This window comes from Ctenopharyngodon idella, chromosome 14, assembly GCF_019924925.1.
Source record: "Ctenopharyngodon idella isolate HZGC_01 chromosome 14, HZGC01, whole genome shotgun sequence".
In the NCBI taxonomy this organism is placed as follows: Eukaryota; Metazoa; Chordata; class Actinopteri; order Cypriniformes; family Xenocyprididae; genus Ctenopharyngodon; species Ctenopharyngodon idella.
The window spans coordinates 22,387,571-22,407,919 of record NC_067233.1 but is presented as its reverse complement, the minus strand read 5'-3'; the positions used below and the strand labels follow the sequence as shown (position 1 = coordinate 22,407,919).

The 20,349-nt window shown below is 36.0% G+C and overlaps 1 protein-coding gene across 1 annotated transcript in view; it reads left to right on the top strand.

Annotated features, from left to right (window-relative positions):
* snx25 (sorting nexin 25) overlaps window positions 1-20,349 on the top strand; it is a 56,270-nt gene that overhangs the window by 22,689 nt on the left and 13,232 nt on the right. The window contains 8 exon segments of the mRNA XM_051859974.1: window positions 3,003-3,189; window positions 9,352-9,422; window positions 12,884-12,906; window positions 12,908-13,075; window positions 13,351-13,482; window positions 17,752-18,027; window positions 18,532-18,696; window positions 20,125-20,256. Coding sequence (XP_051715934.1) covers window positions 3,003-3,189; window positions 9,352-9,422; window positions 12,884-12,906; window positions 12,908-13,075; window positions 13,351-13,482; window positions 17,752-18,027; window positions 18,532-18,696; window positions 20,125-20,256 — 1,154 coding nt within the window.

Sequence of the window (20,349 nt, the reverse complement as noted above, 5' to 3'; positions counted from 1 at the left end):
TCTGTTCAATACTCTGCTGTGTTCTTACAATGCTGCTTTTGTGCAAGAACTCATGAAACATCTACTGCCATTTTTTTTTTTTTTTTTTTTTTTTTAACAAATCACGAAATTGATTCCAGGATCTTTTCAATGAGCTCCAGATGTGTGATTGTAATTGCTTTTGATTTGCCATGAAATTACTAATTACATCTATTATTGGAGACAGACAGACAGACAGACAGGCAGATGGAGAGAGATTGAGTCTGTGATGACAGAGAAATGATGGATTACTGCAGGATATTAAAGTGCCCCTATTATGCTTTTACGGATATCACCTTTCATGCAGTGTGTAATAAAGCTGTTTCTGAATGTAAAAGGTCTGCAAAGTTTCAAAGTGCAGATAAATGGAGTTATCGTCTCCTAAAAGAAAGAAACGATTCTGAACTGCCTGAAACGAGTCGTCAGTAATTCCAGTCTCACTTCCTGCTCGAATTCCTATGTAGGTTTGTAACTAATTTGCATAATGCCCGCCTATGGTCTTCATTGGCTGCTGGCGAACAGCGTCTCCTTCGCCCCGCCCTCAATCACTGTAGTTGTATCTGAGATCAGAAGAGTTTGTTTCGTGTTGTTCATGTCGAGAAGACGCTGTTTTCTGCTGCCAAAGTAAATCCACTTTGATGAGATTGATACGGTAAAACCGACTCCATCATTACTGTTCATATCACTGTGTATCAAGAGCTGATGAGCATTTGGTTTCTGACCAATCAGAGCAGAGCATTTCTCAGAGAAGCGGGGTTAAGAGAGACTGAACGAAGATCTCTGAACGAACTGTTTCAGACACTGTGAGAAAAGAGCTGATGTTGCAATGGATATTATGAGAAAATTAAAGAGTCTGGTAACTTTCCATGTCTTAATTCTGCGTTTCATTCATCTCGACTTTGAAAAGTGAGGGCGGGGCAACCTGTCACTCACATGAGATCCACCAATAGCAAACCACAACCATCCAATCAATTCCCCACAGACAAAATCAAGCCCCGCCTTTCATTTGTTCTTGTTCCAGAAGTCGTTTCACACTGATATACGTCACATTAGGGAAGAAAAGACTAGTGCAACTTCAGTTTCATGTTGATTTTAAATATTAGTGTCTTTTAAAATAACAATTTCTGCCCCGTTGCTTCAGGATGCAGCTGCTAGATTAACTTTAACCTGTTTTCCTCTGGTCTGGGGTTATACTGGAGGAAGCGTTTACATCTGTTGTCTCAGACTGGCAGGTTGCCAGTCATTTTTTTTTTTTCGGGGCGAGACGTCGCCCGCCAGCTCTGTCTGGCAGTAATGAGGCACTGCCTCGTGCTCCGTCTGCTGCGTCTCAGCGTTTCTCATCAGCGCTGTGTAAACAAGCCCGGATAGCTTCAGAGATCTCATCATGATGAGTGACGGAGGAGAGTGTGATGAGGTTTTCAGAATAACAGTTTGGTTTTATATGTTATCATTATCTCTGTTCTAAAATGTATTGAGCTGCCTTTACGGCTACTTTCTAAGGCAGCTTCTTAACTGAAAGGAAAACTCAATAAAAGATTGATTTAAAGCTCCATATCTGTCACAAATAGTGAAATGCATGGAGAATTTGACTCAGAATTGATTCCTGTAGTGCAATGCTTTAAGCAAATACTGCATTGGGTAAAATAGTCAATTTAAATCAAATATATAAATAAGATGTTTGTTTTTCACTGTTTTCACATAATCAAATGCATGCTCTCTTGCATATAGAGTTGGGAAGTATGATTGTTTTTAATGAATCATTTGTTCAAATGATTCACTGATTCATTTGAATGTCTGTGCGGCAGGGTTTTTATCGTTAACTAAAACTATTAAAACATTTCTGTTCATTGAAATAACGCTAAAATATAAATATTAGTTGAAAAACTTAAACTAAACGAAAATGAGAAATGCTGCCTTGGCAATAAACTGAAATAAGTTTAAGTTGAAGCAGTAAAATTATTAACTGGGCAAAAAATAAATAAATAAAACTAACTAAAGCTAAAACTGAAATAAAAATAAATTAAACCTAAATAGCAATATTTTTTTAAAAACAATAAACTAATAAAATGACAAAAGCACACTAAAAATTAAACTAAAATTAACACGACACTAATATATATATATATATATATATATATATATATATATATTATGAAATCATAATAATGCTAAAATAAAAAACTAAAATAACACTTATGTGCAGATGGCTGCATTTTTCTGAATCAGAATGGTTTATTATTCCATTAATTAACCATCGTTAATTTTTTTTTTTTTTAATCTGGTATTTTCATTAAAGGCATAATATGTAAGATTTTTGGATTAAAATATCCAAAAACCACTAGAACAATGTTATATATTTTGTTGACTTGTGTACTTACATTATCCCAAAAGTCCCGTCCCGATTCTTTTCCACCGGCTGTAGACGTGAAGACAACATCTCCTATGATTCCGCGAAATCAAGGCGTCATCAAGCTACGCCTTTGTTTTGAATAAACGACCTCTAGTGGCGAAAATTACATATTGTGCCTTTAAACAATTTTTTACTCTATGTAAAATGTAATGAAATTTATTTAAATTTTGTTGTTGTTTTATTTTGTGTAAATGTGAATGTTCACATAATGCTGTCACTCTAATTGAGATCTTTTGCTTTTCTAAAATGTTTTGATTGTAAAAAAAATGAACAATATTATTGCATAGCTATATATTTAAAAATGCTTATGCAGCTTTATAGCTACTTTTCATAAGTAACTTCTTGTGTAGCTCCAGTAATTACCTTTTTAAAAGGTTTGCTTGACTGTAATTAACTACTTGAAATTCAGTTATGAGCAGCTTTTCATTTATGAAGTGTGGAAGGCAATATAATCATGCTGCCTACCTTCTGCAACAGTCTTCATGTTGAGCCTTCAGTCTCTTAAAATAGCTGCCAGCTCACTGGGTTTTGGAACAAAGCTATTCATTTATTCCCTCTCTGCTTTTCTTCGCAGTGCTAAAGCCGTTGGTGGACGTGTTGAGCGATCCGGACTACATTAACCGCATGCTGCTAGCTCAGTTAGAGCACAGAGAGCAGGTGAACGAGCATCATAAGAAAGCGTACACGTACGCGCCGTCCTACGAGGAGTTCATCAAACTCATCAGCAGCAGCTCTGACATACAGTTCCTCAAACAGCTCAGGTACGAAACCATCACATTTAGCATCATTCTGCATTCGTTTTTCTTCATTCTTTGTGTTTTTAGTGGTGCTTTCTATTACTGCTCATACTTGGCATTAGGGATTTGCACAGTACTTCTTACTGTATTGTAATTTTTATGCACTTCAATTGTAGTTTTGAGTTTTCATCCGGGAACGAACACATCACAATATTCCTCATTTAAATAATTCATATGCAGAATAAAGGGGCGGGGCCTGGTTGAGTTAGTTAGTAGTGTGTTGAAACTGGCGGTTATGGTAAGGGGCGGGACATTTCCCAAATGACCAATCACAACACACTGCCCCAGCTGACCAATCAGAGCACATTGTGCTTTTCAAAAGGAGGGGCTTCATAGAGACAGGAACTAAACAGAGCGTTACTGACAGACTGGGAAGAGAGGAGCTGCAACAATGGAGAATATGGGAAAAATAGTGAACATTCAAGCAGGAAAACCTGTTCTAGTAGAGCACAAAAACAACATCTAGACTTTGTAAAAGGACATTATATGGGCTCTTTAAAGGATTAGGTCACTTCAGAATGAAAATTTCCCTGATAATTTCCTCACCCCCATGTCATCCATGATGTTCATGTCTTTCTTTCTTCAATCGAAAAGAAATGAAGGTTTTTGAGGAAAACATTCCAGGATTTTTCTCCATATAGTGGACTTCACTGGGGTTCAACGGGTTGAAGGTCCAAATGTCAGTTTCAGTGCAGCTTCAAAGAGCTCTACACGATCCCGGACGAGGAATAAGAGTCTTATCTAGCGAAACCATCGGCCATTTTCTAAAAAAATAAAATAAACATTTATATACTTCTTAACCAAAAATGCTCATCTTGCATTGCTCTGTGATGTGCCACGCATTGCGTAATCACGTTAGAAAGGTTACGCATGACGTAGGCGGAAGTACTGCGGTGCAGCGAAAAACTCTCATTTTCTTCTCCAACTTCAAAGTCATCTGACATCGTTGTTTTACCTTTTTTGTAAAGGCTGTTTGACTTAGTCTTTGCACGTTCGCTTTGTAAACACTGGATCAGTACTTCCGCCTACGTCACGTGTGACCTTTCCAACGTGATTACGTAATGTGTGGCGTATCGCAGAGCAGTGCAATATTATTGTCTTTTTTTTTAGACAATAATATTGTTAGACGATGACTCACTAAAGCTGTCTGGATTTTGGCCATTTCACCACATCCAAACCAATTTATTTCAGTATAAAAATAGTTCTGTTGGAAAGCAATTTCTGTTACCTTCACTCAGACAAATCACTCTTTAAATAGGTGAACTGGAAGTCGGCGCTGTCAGTATCAGGTCGGATTGGAGGGGACATTTGTCATTTGAGGTTTGTTCCGCTGGAGTTCAGCTCTGGATGAATTATCTGTGAGTCGTGAGACAGTGACATTTAAAGGCTCGGAGAAACTTTTCAGCCGTATTGATCCGCAGGCGTAAAGGATGGAGATGGATCAGTCGGACTCTGGTGTTCTGAAATAAAAGCTTTGTGATTATAGTGGTGTGTTTTCTTGATGGGCGTAGACAGGGTTTGATTGTAGTGCTTTTTAGTAGTCATTGCAAAGTCTTCGAAACCTTGGTAGGAAGCAAGGCGTGGAGGAGAAACACATCTGTCTCTGGTCAGCTTTCAACTATGTATTGAATTAACAAGAAAGGTCTAAAGTTTAGCTCATGCTAAATATGTTCTTTATGTATTGGGATATATAACTATGATTTCAGAAAAGTAACACGGTTGACAATACTTCAGTTGTCAAAGTCATTATTTACATATGCTAATGAGGGACACACAAGGAACTTGTTTTAGAGAATCTTAACCTACTTGTGAGAATGTTTCTGAATGACTCATGAGGTATTTTTATTAATATGGGTGTGAATCTTTTGGTACCTCACAATTCGATTCTTGAAGTCACGATTCAATTAAAAATGAATCATATTCGATTCGATATATACATAGATTTGATTCTAGTTGACTGTTTTGTGTTACTTTTCCTATTTGACTGCAGTAGATGGTTTAAAAGGCCTTGAAGAAAAAAAAAATTCCTCTGAAATGTGAACCTTGACATTGTTTTTCTTCTCCATTTGGTCAAAAATATAGCTGCGAGCAGCAATTATCTGTGTTCAAGCACTTTAAGGCCTTTAAGCACATGTGTAAAAACATATAATGTTTTATTTGGCAAGCCTGTAACCATCTCCATCATAGATGGAAAAGACCATTTATAGCCAATAAAGGCAATTTACTATAGGAAATGTATGGTTTGTAAAGGCGGTCCTAGAGGCAAAGTTGCTCAGAATGAGGAGTTCTACCATGTGGTATGATCGGCCTCCATTAACCTTGTCTAATAGCTGCTCAAACTTCATTGGCCGATGGCGGACATGTTTTTTGAGATATCCACATATCCTCAGTGTCCTCATAGACAGTCATAGCACTTTGGACAAAGGCACTGCATGCCAATTTTCAAGTCAATCGGACTTACGGTGAAGTGGTTATAGCCATTTTCATGTTTTTTTCCCTGTTATAGCGCCACCAAGTGGCCAGTCGCTGCTTCCTTTTTCATGTGACCACAGAATGAGCTCTTACATATGTGTGCTGAGTTTGGTGAAAACATCTCATTCCGTTCACGAGTTACAGCCATTTTAGTAAAAGTGGCTCCACCCACTTCGAACGGTTTGGCGGCCCTTAGAGACCGTGAATCGAAATGTAAACTTTTTTTTGATAATTATTGACAATCAGACTTTAGATAATCTCATTACACTGGTTTGGTTCCGATCGGTCCAAAAACCTAGGACTAGTTCGCAAAAGTAGGTTTTTCAAAAAACCCAAAATACCAGAAAATTTAAGATCAACGAGCGAACCCGAGGCATGGATTTTTCCATCTTGACGGCAACAGTTTATAAGGCTGCTGTCCCTTTAAGAATAAACGCACGGATCTAATATACTGTTACACAACCGATTTTCGACTGTGTTTACGTGAATACTCCACACGATGTGCATTTTGACATAATTGTGTGTATTTGACCATGTAAGTGCAATAAACTATGAAAGAAAACTGAATTCTGGATCACATGCATCTGTGTCCGCACTGCATTGAATCTTTTTCACGGTTTATTTTGATTAATAACACTGTAACGTGTCAATAACTTTAACGATACTGTGATGTTAAAGAAATGTAGCACTTTAGAAAATCGATTTTTGAAATTTGTGAATCGGTAGAAGATAGAATCATGATTCATATGTGAATCCATTTCACTCCATAATTATTAATACAGATGATATCTGTACTGTCACCTTTGAAAACTCCCAGAAGCTGATAGTCTGTCAACTCTACAATTGACCTGAGACGACTATAAGCTTCTTGGTTTCTTTTTTTCTTCAGTTGCATTGACACGTAAAAAGTCTAAAATTGAACATCTTATCAGCCAACGAGGGTGTTTTTGTAAATGGGTTCTATTAGACGTGTGCAGTCTTTGTTTGAAAGCTGAAAGGCAGAGAGAGCAGCAAAAGGATGTTCATTGTGTCGAGGAAATTCAGCATCTATAATTCGACCATCTCATTTCACTCCAGGAAGAAAACCTGAGGTCAGGTAACGAGATTGTTGCTAGGTGACGCAGTTAAACACACAGGTTTCTGACCATGCCGGAGATTGAGTTGTGTTTCATTTTGTTTGGAAGAAGTAGAGAAAGAAAGCTTAAAGATTATCTCTAAAAAAAACTGAATTAGTATAAAATCTGTTTACGGGTTTGTAAGTCGAAATTGTAATTTAAAGTGATTTTGATGGTTTAAAAATGTCTTTTTTCTCTCTTTCACATCCCAACAAAGCTTTTTAGCCGTAGTACATCTAAATAAAGAGCAAATGATCTGCATCAGGATTGTATTTGATGTTTTTTTATGTGTATTTTGTGATGATCATGCTGTTACTGAGATTGATGGGACATTTAGTTTTGTCTGTAAAACTAACGTCACATAAACTGGGTAAATGAGCGGTATTTTCTGTCAAGCTTTTATCACAACACAAAATACGTACATATTTTGTGTATGTATTTTAACTAAATTGTGCTGTCAGTTTGCTTTAACACATTTTGTCCCATGTGGCTTCAAATATACTATTTGTCACCAGATATTTGCACAAATTTAGTTTTTCCCCATTTTTAAAATTCTATATGGTATGGTATTATTTCAGTAGTTTGTACACTTGAATTATTAGTAACTTAAATTGATATTTTACTATATTTATATTAAGGTTTAATGTTTTGATAGTTTTTTGTAGTTTGCTTGTTTGCAATACATATTAAATGTACGCACTGATCTTTCTTATTAGTGCTGACTATAGTGCTGGCTAGAATAAATATAAGGTTCATCAGTCGGTACTTAAAAATCAAGTACTTTTACACAAGCAAACCTGAAAATTAGTACTTGTATTTTTACTTGAGTAATATTTTATTAGAGTATCTGTACATTACTCAAGTACTTGATTTATGTACTTCATCCACCACTGCATGAATATCACAAACTCTTGTATTATGGCATGTCATTTTTGAAGGTCTCCCTCCATACCTTCATAAAATACTCTCATTCTGCACCAGCTGCTCAAATTACTTACATTTGACTTTCATGAAGCAATTTCATTTGGGCTCGATCTCGTTCTCTCTCATCAGGGCCGGTGCGAGCAGAAAGTCTGCAATAAATATTCAACATTTCATCGAAAGAATCCATTTCATTAATTTAGAGTGAATATTGTTCCTCGAGGAATTTCTCAAAGAAACATTAGTAGCCGTGAAACCTTGATGCTCTCATTTTTCATTGACTGAGATGTGTTAGTGCAAAGTTTTATTCTGCAGTCTAAATTTAAAAGAAATATATATATATATATATATAAAATATACAGTACTGTACTGTAAAAAGTCTTAGACATGTCAGTATTTTCACCCCCCAAAAAGGGTTTTAAGCCAGTTATTTATATGCTGTAGTCTGTCAGTAGGAAATATCAGTTTACATTCATTTCGCCATTAATTGTAATAATCCAGTGAGATTTTTGAATGCACAAGGAGTCTGACAACAGCCGGTGCTCCACTCTGAGATCTGATCTCACCATCATCGAATCTGTCTGTGATTACATGAAACTGAGACAAACTAAATCCAGTTTAGCAGCTTAAAATTCTCTGACCATAAACAGAGAAGCAAAACCGGGTTATTAAAGGGTTAGAAATATTGTAGATGCTCAATGTCATAAACTCCCGACTTCTTAGATCATCTAACTGCTTGACGTAAATTACATTATCGCAATTTCACGTGCTTCAGTAATTTATTTGCGTTAAATTATTTTAATGCGCTAAGAGTTTTGAATTAATTGCATGCGTTATTGTTGACAGCCCTAATATTTAAATATTATTTTATTTTAGCTTTATTTTAATGTCCAAAAAAATTTGTATTAGTTTTAGTTAATTTAGAAATGCATGTCATTTCACAAGAGGCAAAATATGCATGAATATAATCATTATACATAATTGTTTATGTAATGAGTTTATGGTGGTGTTTTATGGTGGCATCACGTGAAAGTCAAAACAAACAAATTCCAGTTATACCAGTTTTAGTTCACCAGTTTTACCAGTCAAGTATGTACTATTGCTCACGTTTTTTTGAATTTGAGAAAAACACCCAGGATAACCACATGGCAACGTGCTAAAAGCCACTTAAGGGAAGGTTTTCATGCTTAAATGTTGATTATTTTCCTCATATTCTCCATTGTTCAGCTCCTCTCTTCCCAGTCTGTCAGTAACGCTCTGTTTAGTTCCTGTCTCTATGAAGCCCCTCCTTCTGAAAAGCACACTGTGCTCTGATTGGTTGGCTGGAGCAGTGTGTTGTGATTGGTCATTAGGGAAATGTCCCGCCCCTTACCATAACCGCCAGTTTCAACACACTACTAACTAACTCAACCAGGTCCCGCCCCTTTATTCTGCGTATGAATTATTTAAATGAGGAATATTGTGAAGAAAACTCAATGGAGGCGTTTCAGGAGTTCAGAAACAGACACTGATATAGAGAAGAACTCCGCTGGAGGGACTTTTTCATGCTCAAACAGCAACATTACACACTAAAGAAGGGTTCTCTAAGTCATTTTGCTCTCATTTTATCTTCCTGCAGGTATCAGATAGTTGTGGAGATCATTCAGGCGACCACAATCAGCAGTATTCCACAGCTGAAGAGACAGAAAGGTAAGATGACCTTCAAACACATCAGCCAATCATATCACTCCTTATTTAGGGATGCAAACTCTGGGTCGTTGCTTTATTTTATTTTTTTAATGATGAACTTTTAAAGAAGCTAGATTAGTGCGCTCCATTTTCTAATTCTCTTTAATGAAGTCTGATGGTCAGAAGAGCTTCATGATGGACCATCTAAGAGAAAAAAATATGCCGTCAGTCAAATTGAAGATGTAATAATAATGGGACGACAACCCATGCCGTAAACCACTGTATTTGCTCTGGTCTTTGATGAGCTGGTCTGAAGGTCTTCCTGAAAAGAGCTTCTGTCGTTGGCTGTGTCTCGCCGTGAGCCGCTCTGTGATTGGCAGACGGGTAATTGCGTTGAAGCTGGAGTGAGTCGCTCTGGTTCCAGACAGAGGACCGTCGTAGCCAGCGATGACATTTACTGTGCAGCACATAAAACACATCAGCTGATACCTACAGAAATTATACTATCTGGTCACTTTAAATGTGTTGTGGTGTTTCGTGGAACTTCGACTACTAGGAGGAATGTGAGGTGTTTTCAGAAAGCAGCAGCGAAGGAAAAAACGACTATTTTCTTCTGAATGATTCATTCTGCCACTTTATATAAAAAGTGTATAAAATAAGTCAATTTAAGGGTCTGTCTTTAGTAAAGGGTCAGTGAAAGGTGGTGAAAGTTTGTTTGTCCACCTCAGGAGATCAAATTAAATATTTTAAAATAGTTCGCTTTGTTTATTTGAAAAAATGGGCAACAGGATTGCAGATTTAGTCTCTTCATGTGCGAGGTAGTTTGCCACTGAATGTTAGTTTTTTGAGGTATCGATAAACTTATATCTCCCATAAATTTGATTGATTGATTTTGTTTTATTTTTCTTTTATTTTCTCTTTTTCTTTTCATTCTTTTATTTTATTTTTTTTTTTTTTTAATTTTGTATTTATTTTTTTAATTTTATGGAATGGTTCATTGTTTACTAAGGAACAGGTTTTATTTGTTTATTTATGTGTTTATTTATTTTTTATGTTTTATTTTTATTTTTTTATTACTTTTTTGGAATATTCAATTGTGTTTACTTAAGAAAAAGTTTTATTTTTATTTATTTATTTATTTTGTTTAATTTTGTATTTTTTTTATTTTATTTTATTTTATTTTTCTTACAATTTTATGTAATATTCAGTTGTGTTTACTAAGGAAATTTATTTATTTATTTGTTTTGTTTAATTTTTTATTCTTTCATTTTTATTTTTTGTTTGTTTTAATTTGAGATATATATATATATATATATATATATATATATATATATAATATATATAATATAATATAATTATTATCATTATTATTCCTTTGAGGTGGGACAGGCTAAAATAATTAAACAGTTTTTAGTTATAGAGTTTTTCAACATATCTGGTTTGTGTCACAAGATTGTGCCTGTTCATAGAAAATGCCTTTTAAACCACCAGGATTTTTATTCTCAAAGGCCGCATGAAGCAGCCAATCAGAACAAGAGTTTAGAAGGATAAAAATGTCCTCAGCTTCAAAAATACAGCATAAACCCTATCTGGATATAATCGTTGAGCTTTTCTTTGACCAAACGAGCAAGATTACTGCTACACATCTTTGATTGGAGATTAAGTTCATTAATCATGTCTTCGTTTCAGTGCTGGATTAATTAAAGCTCATTTTATTCACGCGGTGAGAAGCATTTGTTATTTCAGTCAGTTTATCTGTCGTCATGTTTTCCGTCTCCTGCTGCCCTGTAATGGGCGAATCTATAAATCTCCCCGCTGGTCCAGCACAATGACTCCGGCGAGCAGGGGACGCGTCTGTGAAAGTCTCTCCTCTCCTCCCTGGTTTCCAGCGGCAGACGGAGCGTGCGGAGACGGACACTGTTAGCAGTGATTGCTCATATTTCCAGACTCATTCCACAGGTGGCTCTTTCCATTCAAACATCACAGAAGGCCATGGAAAGTCAACAACTTATGTCTAGTGTGGGGTCAGAGTTCACCCTTGACTAATTGAGTTTGAGTGGGACACTGTTTATTAATGTCTTATCTTTTTTTAATCTTTCATGTTACACATTGTGTTGATTCAACTCTACTCAGAAAAAATGTTCAAAATGCCTGAGTCCTTGTCAAGTTTGAGTGTGTCCGAGTTCATTCATAATTGCAGTCCGAGGTCAAGTACCCCATTTCTAATGTATTGGGTAATTATTTTGTGGTGGCACTACTATTGTACATTACTGTTAGCTCTATATTAGTTCATTATTGTAAAACTGTAAAATAAATGTGGCTAATATACTGTATTGTTTGTCTTAAAAGCAGTGGAAAGTGCAGTGGTTGCATGAATGTAATGAACTGTCCAATTAGTTTTTAATTTGATTGGGAATTGGATGAAGGAAAACATTTGGCAAATGGGGTTTGCAAGTTTTGCAACTGTTTTCACAATTTGGGAAATGTCAGAATAGTTTGAAATATTGATTTGTGTAACTTTCATTAATTATTTTAGCAATAAACATTTTCTTTCTCTTCTCCATTCCTCTAGTGTGAGCCTTTTTTGCATTTTTTTTTTTTTTTTTTTTTTTGCCATTAAAATTAATAAAATTCTAGGCCCATTTTGCCTAAATTAAGCAGTTTTAAAGTTTTTGAATGTTTATTTTTTCCTATAATTTTATTGAATGTTCCATTATGTTTACTAAGGAAACATAACAAAAAAAAAAAACATTTACATTTTTTTTTTTTTTTTTCTTGATCACTTTTATGTTTTCTTTCTCTTCATTTTTCTAGTGTGTGGGTCTTTTTGCCATTAAAATTAATAATTAAAAATTATGATATTTTTTTTTAAATTGTTTTTTTATTTTTTAATGATAAAAATATGAATAATTAAATGAATAATAAAAACTGATTTTGCCTAAATTAAGCAGTTTTAGAGTTTTTGAATGTTTACGTTCATTTTAATTTTAGTTTTTGATTGTTTAAACGTTAATTTATTCATTAAAACATTAATTTAGCGCAATTTGAATTAATTATTTGGTAATTAATTGCTGCTTCTTTTTTTTTTTAAGTGACCTTCCTAGTTTCCCATGTATGTAAACACAAAACTATTCTGCTTTACATTTTGATTAGTTGGTTGGTTGATTGATTGATTGATTGATTGATTGATTTTCAGTGGAAGTTGAACTTCTGAAATCAGGAACGAGTTTTAGATTTGTTCAGGCATCGATCTCGAACAAAACGAGCATGTGTGAACAAGTTCATCAATGTTTGTGGCTTGTTTATGTCTTGATATCTGTGTCGATCTCTGTGTGAAAGTGACATGAAGCAGAAGGAAATGAAACCGGTCCTGGTGCTTTTCATCATATCTGCTCCAGTCATTAGAGCCGGTTTCTCTCAGATAGTTTCTACAGCTGATTCCCATGAGATTGTGTGTCTGAATCCTCTCTCTCCCTCTGCAGACAGTAAAGGGAAAGAGGCGGCCTGCGCTGAAGGCTGACCTGCTACGTGCCAGAAACATGAAGCGTTACATTAACCAGCTCACAGTGGCAAAGAAGCAGTGTGAGAAGCGGATCCGGCTCCTCGGGGGTCCCAACTATGAGCAGCAGGAGGACGGAGCCCAGGATGAAGGGGACGGCCCTCAGAGCCAACGGGTACAGATCCAAATCACACAAAACTGACTGACTGATTTCCTTCACCCTACAGTTGCCATGATTAGGAATAAACATTCTTAGGTTCAGAGAGAAAGCAGTGACCCTTAGGGAAGACATCTAAAATGCCCCAGAAGAAACACAAGTGTTTCTGGTGAAATAACAGCCTTCTGGAGATGAAACGCCACTTTCTCTTCATTCTGCAGTGTAATGTTTTCTAGTGAGCTCAAGTGTTTTTAATAATGACAGTGTTTGATTTGTTTCTCGTCCTCTCACAGATACTTCAGTTCGAGGAGATCATGTCAAACTCAGTGTACCGGGAGCATTTCCGTGTCTACATGGAGCGCGTGGAAAAGAGGGCTCTGATTAGCTTTTGGGAGCTGGTGGAGATGCTCAAGAGCGCCAACAAGGTCAGACACACACTTCAGCACAACATCAAGACCTCGAGCTGATGATCCGTCAGAATATGAGTGAAAGAAACGCTGTTGTTAGTCCTATTCGGATGGCAATTTTTTCTCATTGGGACGTCTGTAACATTTCATTTGCATGGCACATCGGTGATGAAACTCATGGTGATTTATTCAGGAACGAGTTCTGTGATCCTACAAACCTGGGAACGTGCTGATCAGTCACATGATTGTCAGCTGTAAAGAAAATTAATAAATTAATATTTTAAGTTGGCACAAAATGGAAGTCACAATCATCTTTTCTGTATATCCGAGTGAAATGGCTTCTGGAACAAGAACAAATGTAGGGCGGAGCTTGATTTTGTCCGTGGGGAATTGATTGGATGGTTGTGGTTTGCTATTGGCGGATCTCATGTGAGTGACAGGTTGCCCCGCCCTCGTCATCAGAGAAGAGAAGAGATGTTCGAGATGACATTATGACAATAATGATGTGCATGAATAAGTCATTTATATTAAATACTGCAATATTCCAAAAAAAAAAAAAAAGAATTGACAAGTTTGATTCCATGGTTACGTTAATTTAATAGTAGGAAAATAATATCCCATCTATTATTTGATTATTTAAATATCCTGTTTAAAATAGAAAAATTGACACGCTAAATGGTTTTCTGTTTTTCCATTTTAGCTCACATTGATTTTTAAAATTTGGAAATTAGCAGAAATAAGTTAATGCAAACTCTTATTTACATTTGACCCGGCTACTTGTTTGACTAGTAAAATGATTAGTTCTGCTAGCGCTTATTTATATAAATGTATATAATAAATATTTAAAAAATGTATTGCATACCATAATAATGGCCCATTTCAAAAGTTTACGTGATTTTGTACTTTTTTTTTTTTTTTTGCAGCAGCAGCATTTCAGTATTAAAAGTGATATTAATTCATTTTTAATATTTATATAAATTAGTGTTGTCAAGTCGGTACTGAAATTTTAAAAATGTGACGATACCAGCATTTCCCCCTAGCATTTTGCGTGCTGTTGAGCGGATTCTTAAACACCTCTGATTGGCTGTTGTGTTCATACACTCAACAGATATGTCTCTGATTGGCTACAATGATCAAAGCATCTTTGACGCTCTTCACCGAGCGCTTACACAGATACACATGGGAGCGTTTGAAAGCAGGCGTATCTTTTGAGTGTATGAACACAACGGCCAATCAGAGGTGTTTAAGAATCAACAGCGCTCAAAATGCTACGAGTAAATGCTGGTATCGTCACATTTGTAAAATTTCAGTACCGACTTGGTACTGAAGTCGGTGCTTTTGACAACTCTAATATAAATTAATATTTAAAATGCATGCACATTACCACTGCGCGCAACATCGATTCCTTCTTGTAAACTATGCAAATGTGGATTTGGACAGAAATTGCCGCATGACCTTGGTGTTTGTCAAAAAACAGAATTTTTTTCACGGGTGGAAGGAGAAAAACACTGACATTCTGGAATCGGACGGCAATAAAATCACCGACTAGGCCTTGTTAATTACCTCACGTACCCATGAGAAACAATTACCGTCCGAATAGGCCTTTTGCCATATCTGAAAAGTGATTTTCCTGTCGCTCATGCCAATGTACTGTACGGGCACAATTGTACATTTCCTAATTGGTCATTTAGCTGGCACTTTTAACGTTGGACCACAGAAATGCACACGGCTGAAAACCGCAACAACACATCAGCGTGTGACTCAGATAAATGTATAATCGTTGCAGTCCATTATGTCCAGCTGTGTTAAATTAGCAATTACCGGCACTGCCATTTAGCTGTGAGTGTCAGAGCTGAGTGAAATGTCTTTTTTCATCGTTCTGTGGTCCTGGAAAGCTTAAGAGGTAATCTATTCTGTGAGTCTGGAATATTATATATTGTATTTAGAATAAAAACAAAGCTGTTTAGTGCTGTAAAATGTTGTCAGCTGATAACTCACTGGAGAGGCACGTTTGGTTCATTTCTGTGCAACAGCAGATTTGTAATAATCTGTTTATTGTTGTTGTTGCCATATCTTGTTAACAGTTAGCATCTGTTCAGCATGAAACCAAAGCAAACGATTAAGATTAGCCATATGTTTTATTGTTAGTCAGTTTTGAACATGAATCTGTCACTGAAATGCAGAACGTTGAAGACCAAAACCGTTCACAGTGTAGCTTTGCTGCTGTAGATCTTCATGAACCTTCAAGAGATAAACCAACAAAACCTGCCAAGAACGTGTCAGGGTCGTGTTTAATTTCAAAATCAAAAGAAAAAAATAAGAAATTAATTTTCACCAAGCAAAATATAAACCTATGTAACCTCCCGTTTTCTCCAAAATTTCAATTACCATAATGTAATATATTTATACCAGTGTAGTATTTGTTGTACTGCCTTTAATTCATGAATGACTGGTTATTTATTTGTTAGTTTTTTATGTATTAATTTTATTATTGTTTGTTTTAAATGTTATTACTGTTTTTTATTACTGTTTTATAAAGTAAAACAATTAATAATTCTGAAAATTATCACAACAATTCTGAAAATTATTGAAAATGATACAAATTACAAAAAACTAAAAATATTAATTCTCTCTCTCTCTTTCTCTCTCTCTCTCTCTCTCTCTATATATATATATATATATATATATAGCACAAAATTATATACATTATATACATGTTTTTTGTTTTTGTTTGTTTGTTTTAAATTGTATTACAGTTTTTGTATAGCAATAAAGTTAAACAAGTAATATTATACTGAAAATTACAAAAAACAAAAAAAGACATCCATAGTCAATATATTTATACAAAATTCGCATAAAATATAAAATATTTTTTTCCATTATAATTTAAAATGTTATGTTACACACACACACAGACACAGACACACACACGCACGCACACACACACACACACACACACACACACACACATATATATATATATATATATATATATATATATATAATATAATATGATATATAATATGTATATGTGTGTATATATATGTATATAGACACATAGTGTGCAGAATTATTAGGCAAGTTGATTTTCTGATCATATTTAGTTTTTCCAAGCACATTTTACCAATTCCAAACCATATTAATCTTAATAACTACTATTAATTTTGTATTTAATCATTTATAAGTGATATATAATTGTTCATGAAGGTTGGAAATTAAAAACACCTTATATTCAGGTGTGCAGAATTATTAGTCAGGTTTACTTTTACAAAGAAAATGAGCCAAAAAAGAGATTTAACTAAAAGGTCAAAAATTATTAAATGCCCATGAGGAGGATGCAATACTATGCAGTACTAGAAATTGCAAAGTTAAGGCATGACCATTGGACAGTGAAATGCTCATTGGGTCAGCAGGGTCAGACAAAAACAATTGGAGAAGAAAATTAGTATTTTATTTATTTATTTTACTGATATATAGTCATCAGTATATAGTTAGTTTTTATTGGGAGTGAATTGTGACCTACACCTGTTTCCGTGAGATTCACTTTTAAAAGAATACCTTTAAAGAACAAGATAAAACGGTGTCTATTAGGTTTCGATATCTGAACTCCAAATCGGCCCTGTTTTCCATTCGGAAGGGCTCATCCCTATGCCCTAATCTCTTCAAAGGGTTTACCCTCCGGAGTGAGAGCTTGAAGGGTGTAGCGGTCAAAAACTCTTTTTTTGGAATGCACTTCTGTGTCATCTTTACGAGACAATCGCCTTCGTCGCACAAATGTACGCTGATTGACTGGTTGAAAAACACTCTCTGAAGGATGAGTAGATGTTAGTTTATTTATTTATTTATTAGTTTATCGCACCATATTGTATATTGTGTCTATGTATTTAGATGTTTGAATGGACTGATAAAGGGAGCTGTAAAGAATTTTTGCTGAAGTACAATTTCGTTTTGACCATTATAATGCACCAAATCTAACTCGTATAAATATAACGGTAATATAGAAAATTTGTATACATACATTTATATGTATGAGCCTCCTGTACCCATTCTGTGATGCAAAACAACTTCCCTGTGCAAAGGATTATGGGGGCCCGAAGTGTCCATCAGTTGTTCCCTTTCGAAATTCTTCATTCCGAAGGGCCTTTTGAAGTGGCCAGTTTTGAGCACTTCGGTTTGGAACGACCCTTCAACATGGCGGCCATGATTGTTTTCACTCCGAAGTGCCCTTCGGAGGGCGATTTATCCCGTTTGGAACGCACCGCAAGTGTCATATTGTCTCCTCTGCAGAATGAAGTGCCACAGCTGGTGGGAGAAATCTACCAGAACTTCTTTGTGGAGAGCAGGGAGATCCCAGTGGAGAAGGCTCTTTACAAAGAGATCCAGCAGACGCTGGTGGGGAACAAGGGTACAGACGTGTTCCACAGGATCCAGGGAGATGTTTACGAGACCATGAAGGAGCGCTATTACCCATCATTCCTGGTGAGCGACCTGTACGAGCGGCTCATTAAACGAGAGGAGCAAAGGAGCAGCTCTCAGTCCAGCAGCGAGGAGAAAGACGACACTGTGAGTTTAAAGATGAACTATTATACTCCCTTTAGTGTGTAATGTTGCTGTTTGAGCATGAAAAAGTCCCTCCAGCGGGAGTTCTTCTCTATATCAGTGTCTGTTTCTGAACTCCCTGAAACGCCTCCATTGTAGTCTTGAGTTTTCTTCACAATATTCCTCATTTAAATAGTTCATATGCAGAATAAAGGGGCGGGGCCTGGTTGAGTTAGTTAGTAGTGTGTTGAAACTGGCGGTTATGGTAAGGGGCGGGACATTTCCCTAATGACCAATCACAACACACTGCTCCAGCCGACCAATCAGAGCACATTGTGCTTTTCAGAAGGAGGGGCTTCATAGAGACAGGAACTAAACAGAGCGTTACTGACAGACTGGGAAGAGAGAAGCTGCAACAATGGAGAATATGAGGAAAATAATCAACATTCAAGCAGGAAAACCTGTTCTAGTAGAGCACATCAAGTCCTGATTTTCTTCGACTTTTCTTCTGTATTTCTGTGTGTTTAGTGTCATGTGATGGAAGGAGGGGACGTGGCGCTGGATGAAGGCAGCAAAGGCATCAACGAACAGGCCAGTTACGCCGTCACCAAACTACATCAGCTGTACGAGAGGCTGGAGTACAAACGCCAAGCCCTGGGCTCCATCCTGAACGCACCACGACCTGATAAAAAGGTGTGTATAATGTGAAATACTTTACTTTTATTTGAAACAATGATAACCAATAAATTCAGACTAATTTATTGTGCATCAGACTGTTTACTCGTCTGTGATTGGCCAATGCATCCATGTGATCAAGTAGAGCGTGGTAATCAACATGTTTATTTGTGCAGCCTTAATATATGCTTCTTTTTGTTTATAAATGAGATTTTTTGAATTTAAGGACACACACTAGTGTTTGTGGTCGGTGAAATGTTTGTGAAAGAGTCACTTCTGCTCAACAAGGCTGCTTTTATTTGATCAAAAATACAGTAAAAACAATGAAATATTATTATAATGTAAAATAACTGTTTTCTATGTGAATATATAGTAAAATGTAATTTATTCCTGTGATCAAAGCTGAATTTTCAGCATCATTACTCCAGTCTTCAGTGTCACATGATCCTTCAGAAATCATTCTAATATGATGATTTGCTGCTCAGGAAAGATTTATGATTATTATCAATGTCGAAAACAGTTCATATTTTTGTGGAAACTGTAATACACTTTATTTTTCAGGATTCTTTGATGAACAGACAGTTCAAAAGAACAGCATTTATTAGAAGTAGAAATCATCTGTAACATTATAAATGTCTTTAGATCAATTTAATGCATCTTCACTGAATAACAAAGAATTTATTCTTAATTTTGGTTGAACATTTGTGTCATATACAAATTAATAGCACTTTATTTTTCATATCTCATCCTAATTTTGAGTTAAAGTACCTTAAGTTTGCTAAATAAATGAGTTATGTTATACGGAATAATATTCTTATTTCAGTTTATCTTGCAGTGTTTCCTAATTAATTATTCATGTTTGAAAACAAGGTAGCAGGAAAAAAGCAGAAGCAAGAGCAAAAGTATTTTGCTAGCAAGATGACTCCAACATAAAAATAACAGTACTGTTTTTCCCCATTATCAGTAGTAATGACTCCGTCACTGTGGTCAAACCAGCTGCGGTCTGAATATAAACGGCCAAGCCATTCGTGACAAAAATATTGGTGTGAATTTCCTTTGAAAACCACGTATTAAAATGGTAGACTGGTGTAGATAAAACTAGACTGATGATGTACTTTCCATTTGACTTTTTGTAATATAATGCAGTCATTTTGGGAGTTTGATTTTGCACTAAAATAAAGAAACGATAACTTCAAGCAGTATTTATGTATTTTGTCCCTGGTGCTGGTATGGACTACTGGAGTTCATCCAGCCTGTATTGTGGCTTGATTTAATGCATTAGATGAGACAGGAATGATTTCTCACCGTGTTGAGAGCTCAGGGTCAGCGCTTCCCTTCTCCTCCAGAGCTGTGGCTTCTGTCTGCTGTCAGATGAAGCTCCAGTCAGGGTCAGAGACCTGCGACAGGCTTCTGATGTGCTGCCACTCATCAAAATCTTTCTTGTAGATCGTGTCACTACTGAAGGAGGAAATCTGCACCATGGAGAAGGAGCACAGCGACCTCCAGCTGCACATCTCACGGACGGACTGCTGGTGTGAGAACCTGGGCACCTGGAGAGCCGTCGTCAACACCGCAGAGGTCAGTCCTGAACACTGTTCTGAGTTCAAAACTGGTTTAGTTTTCAAAACGCTCACCAGTATCGTTCTCTTTCACACTTGAACAAACAATTGA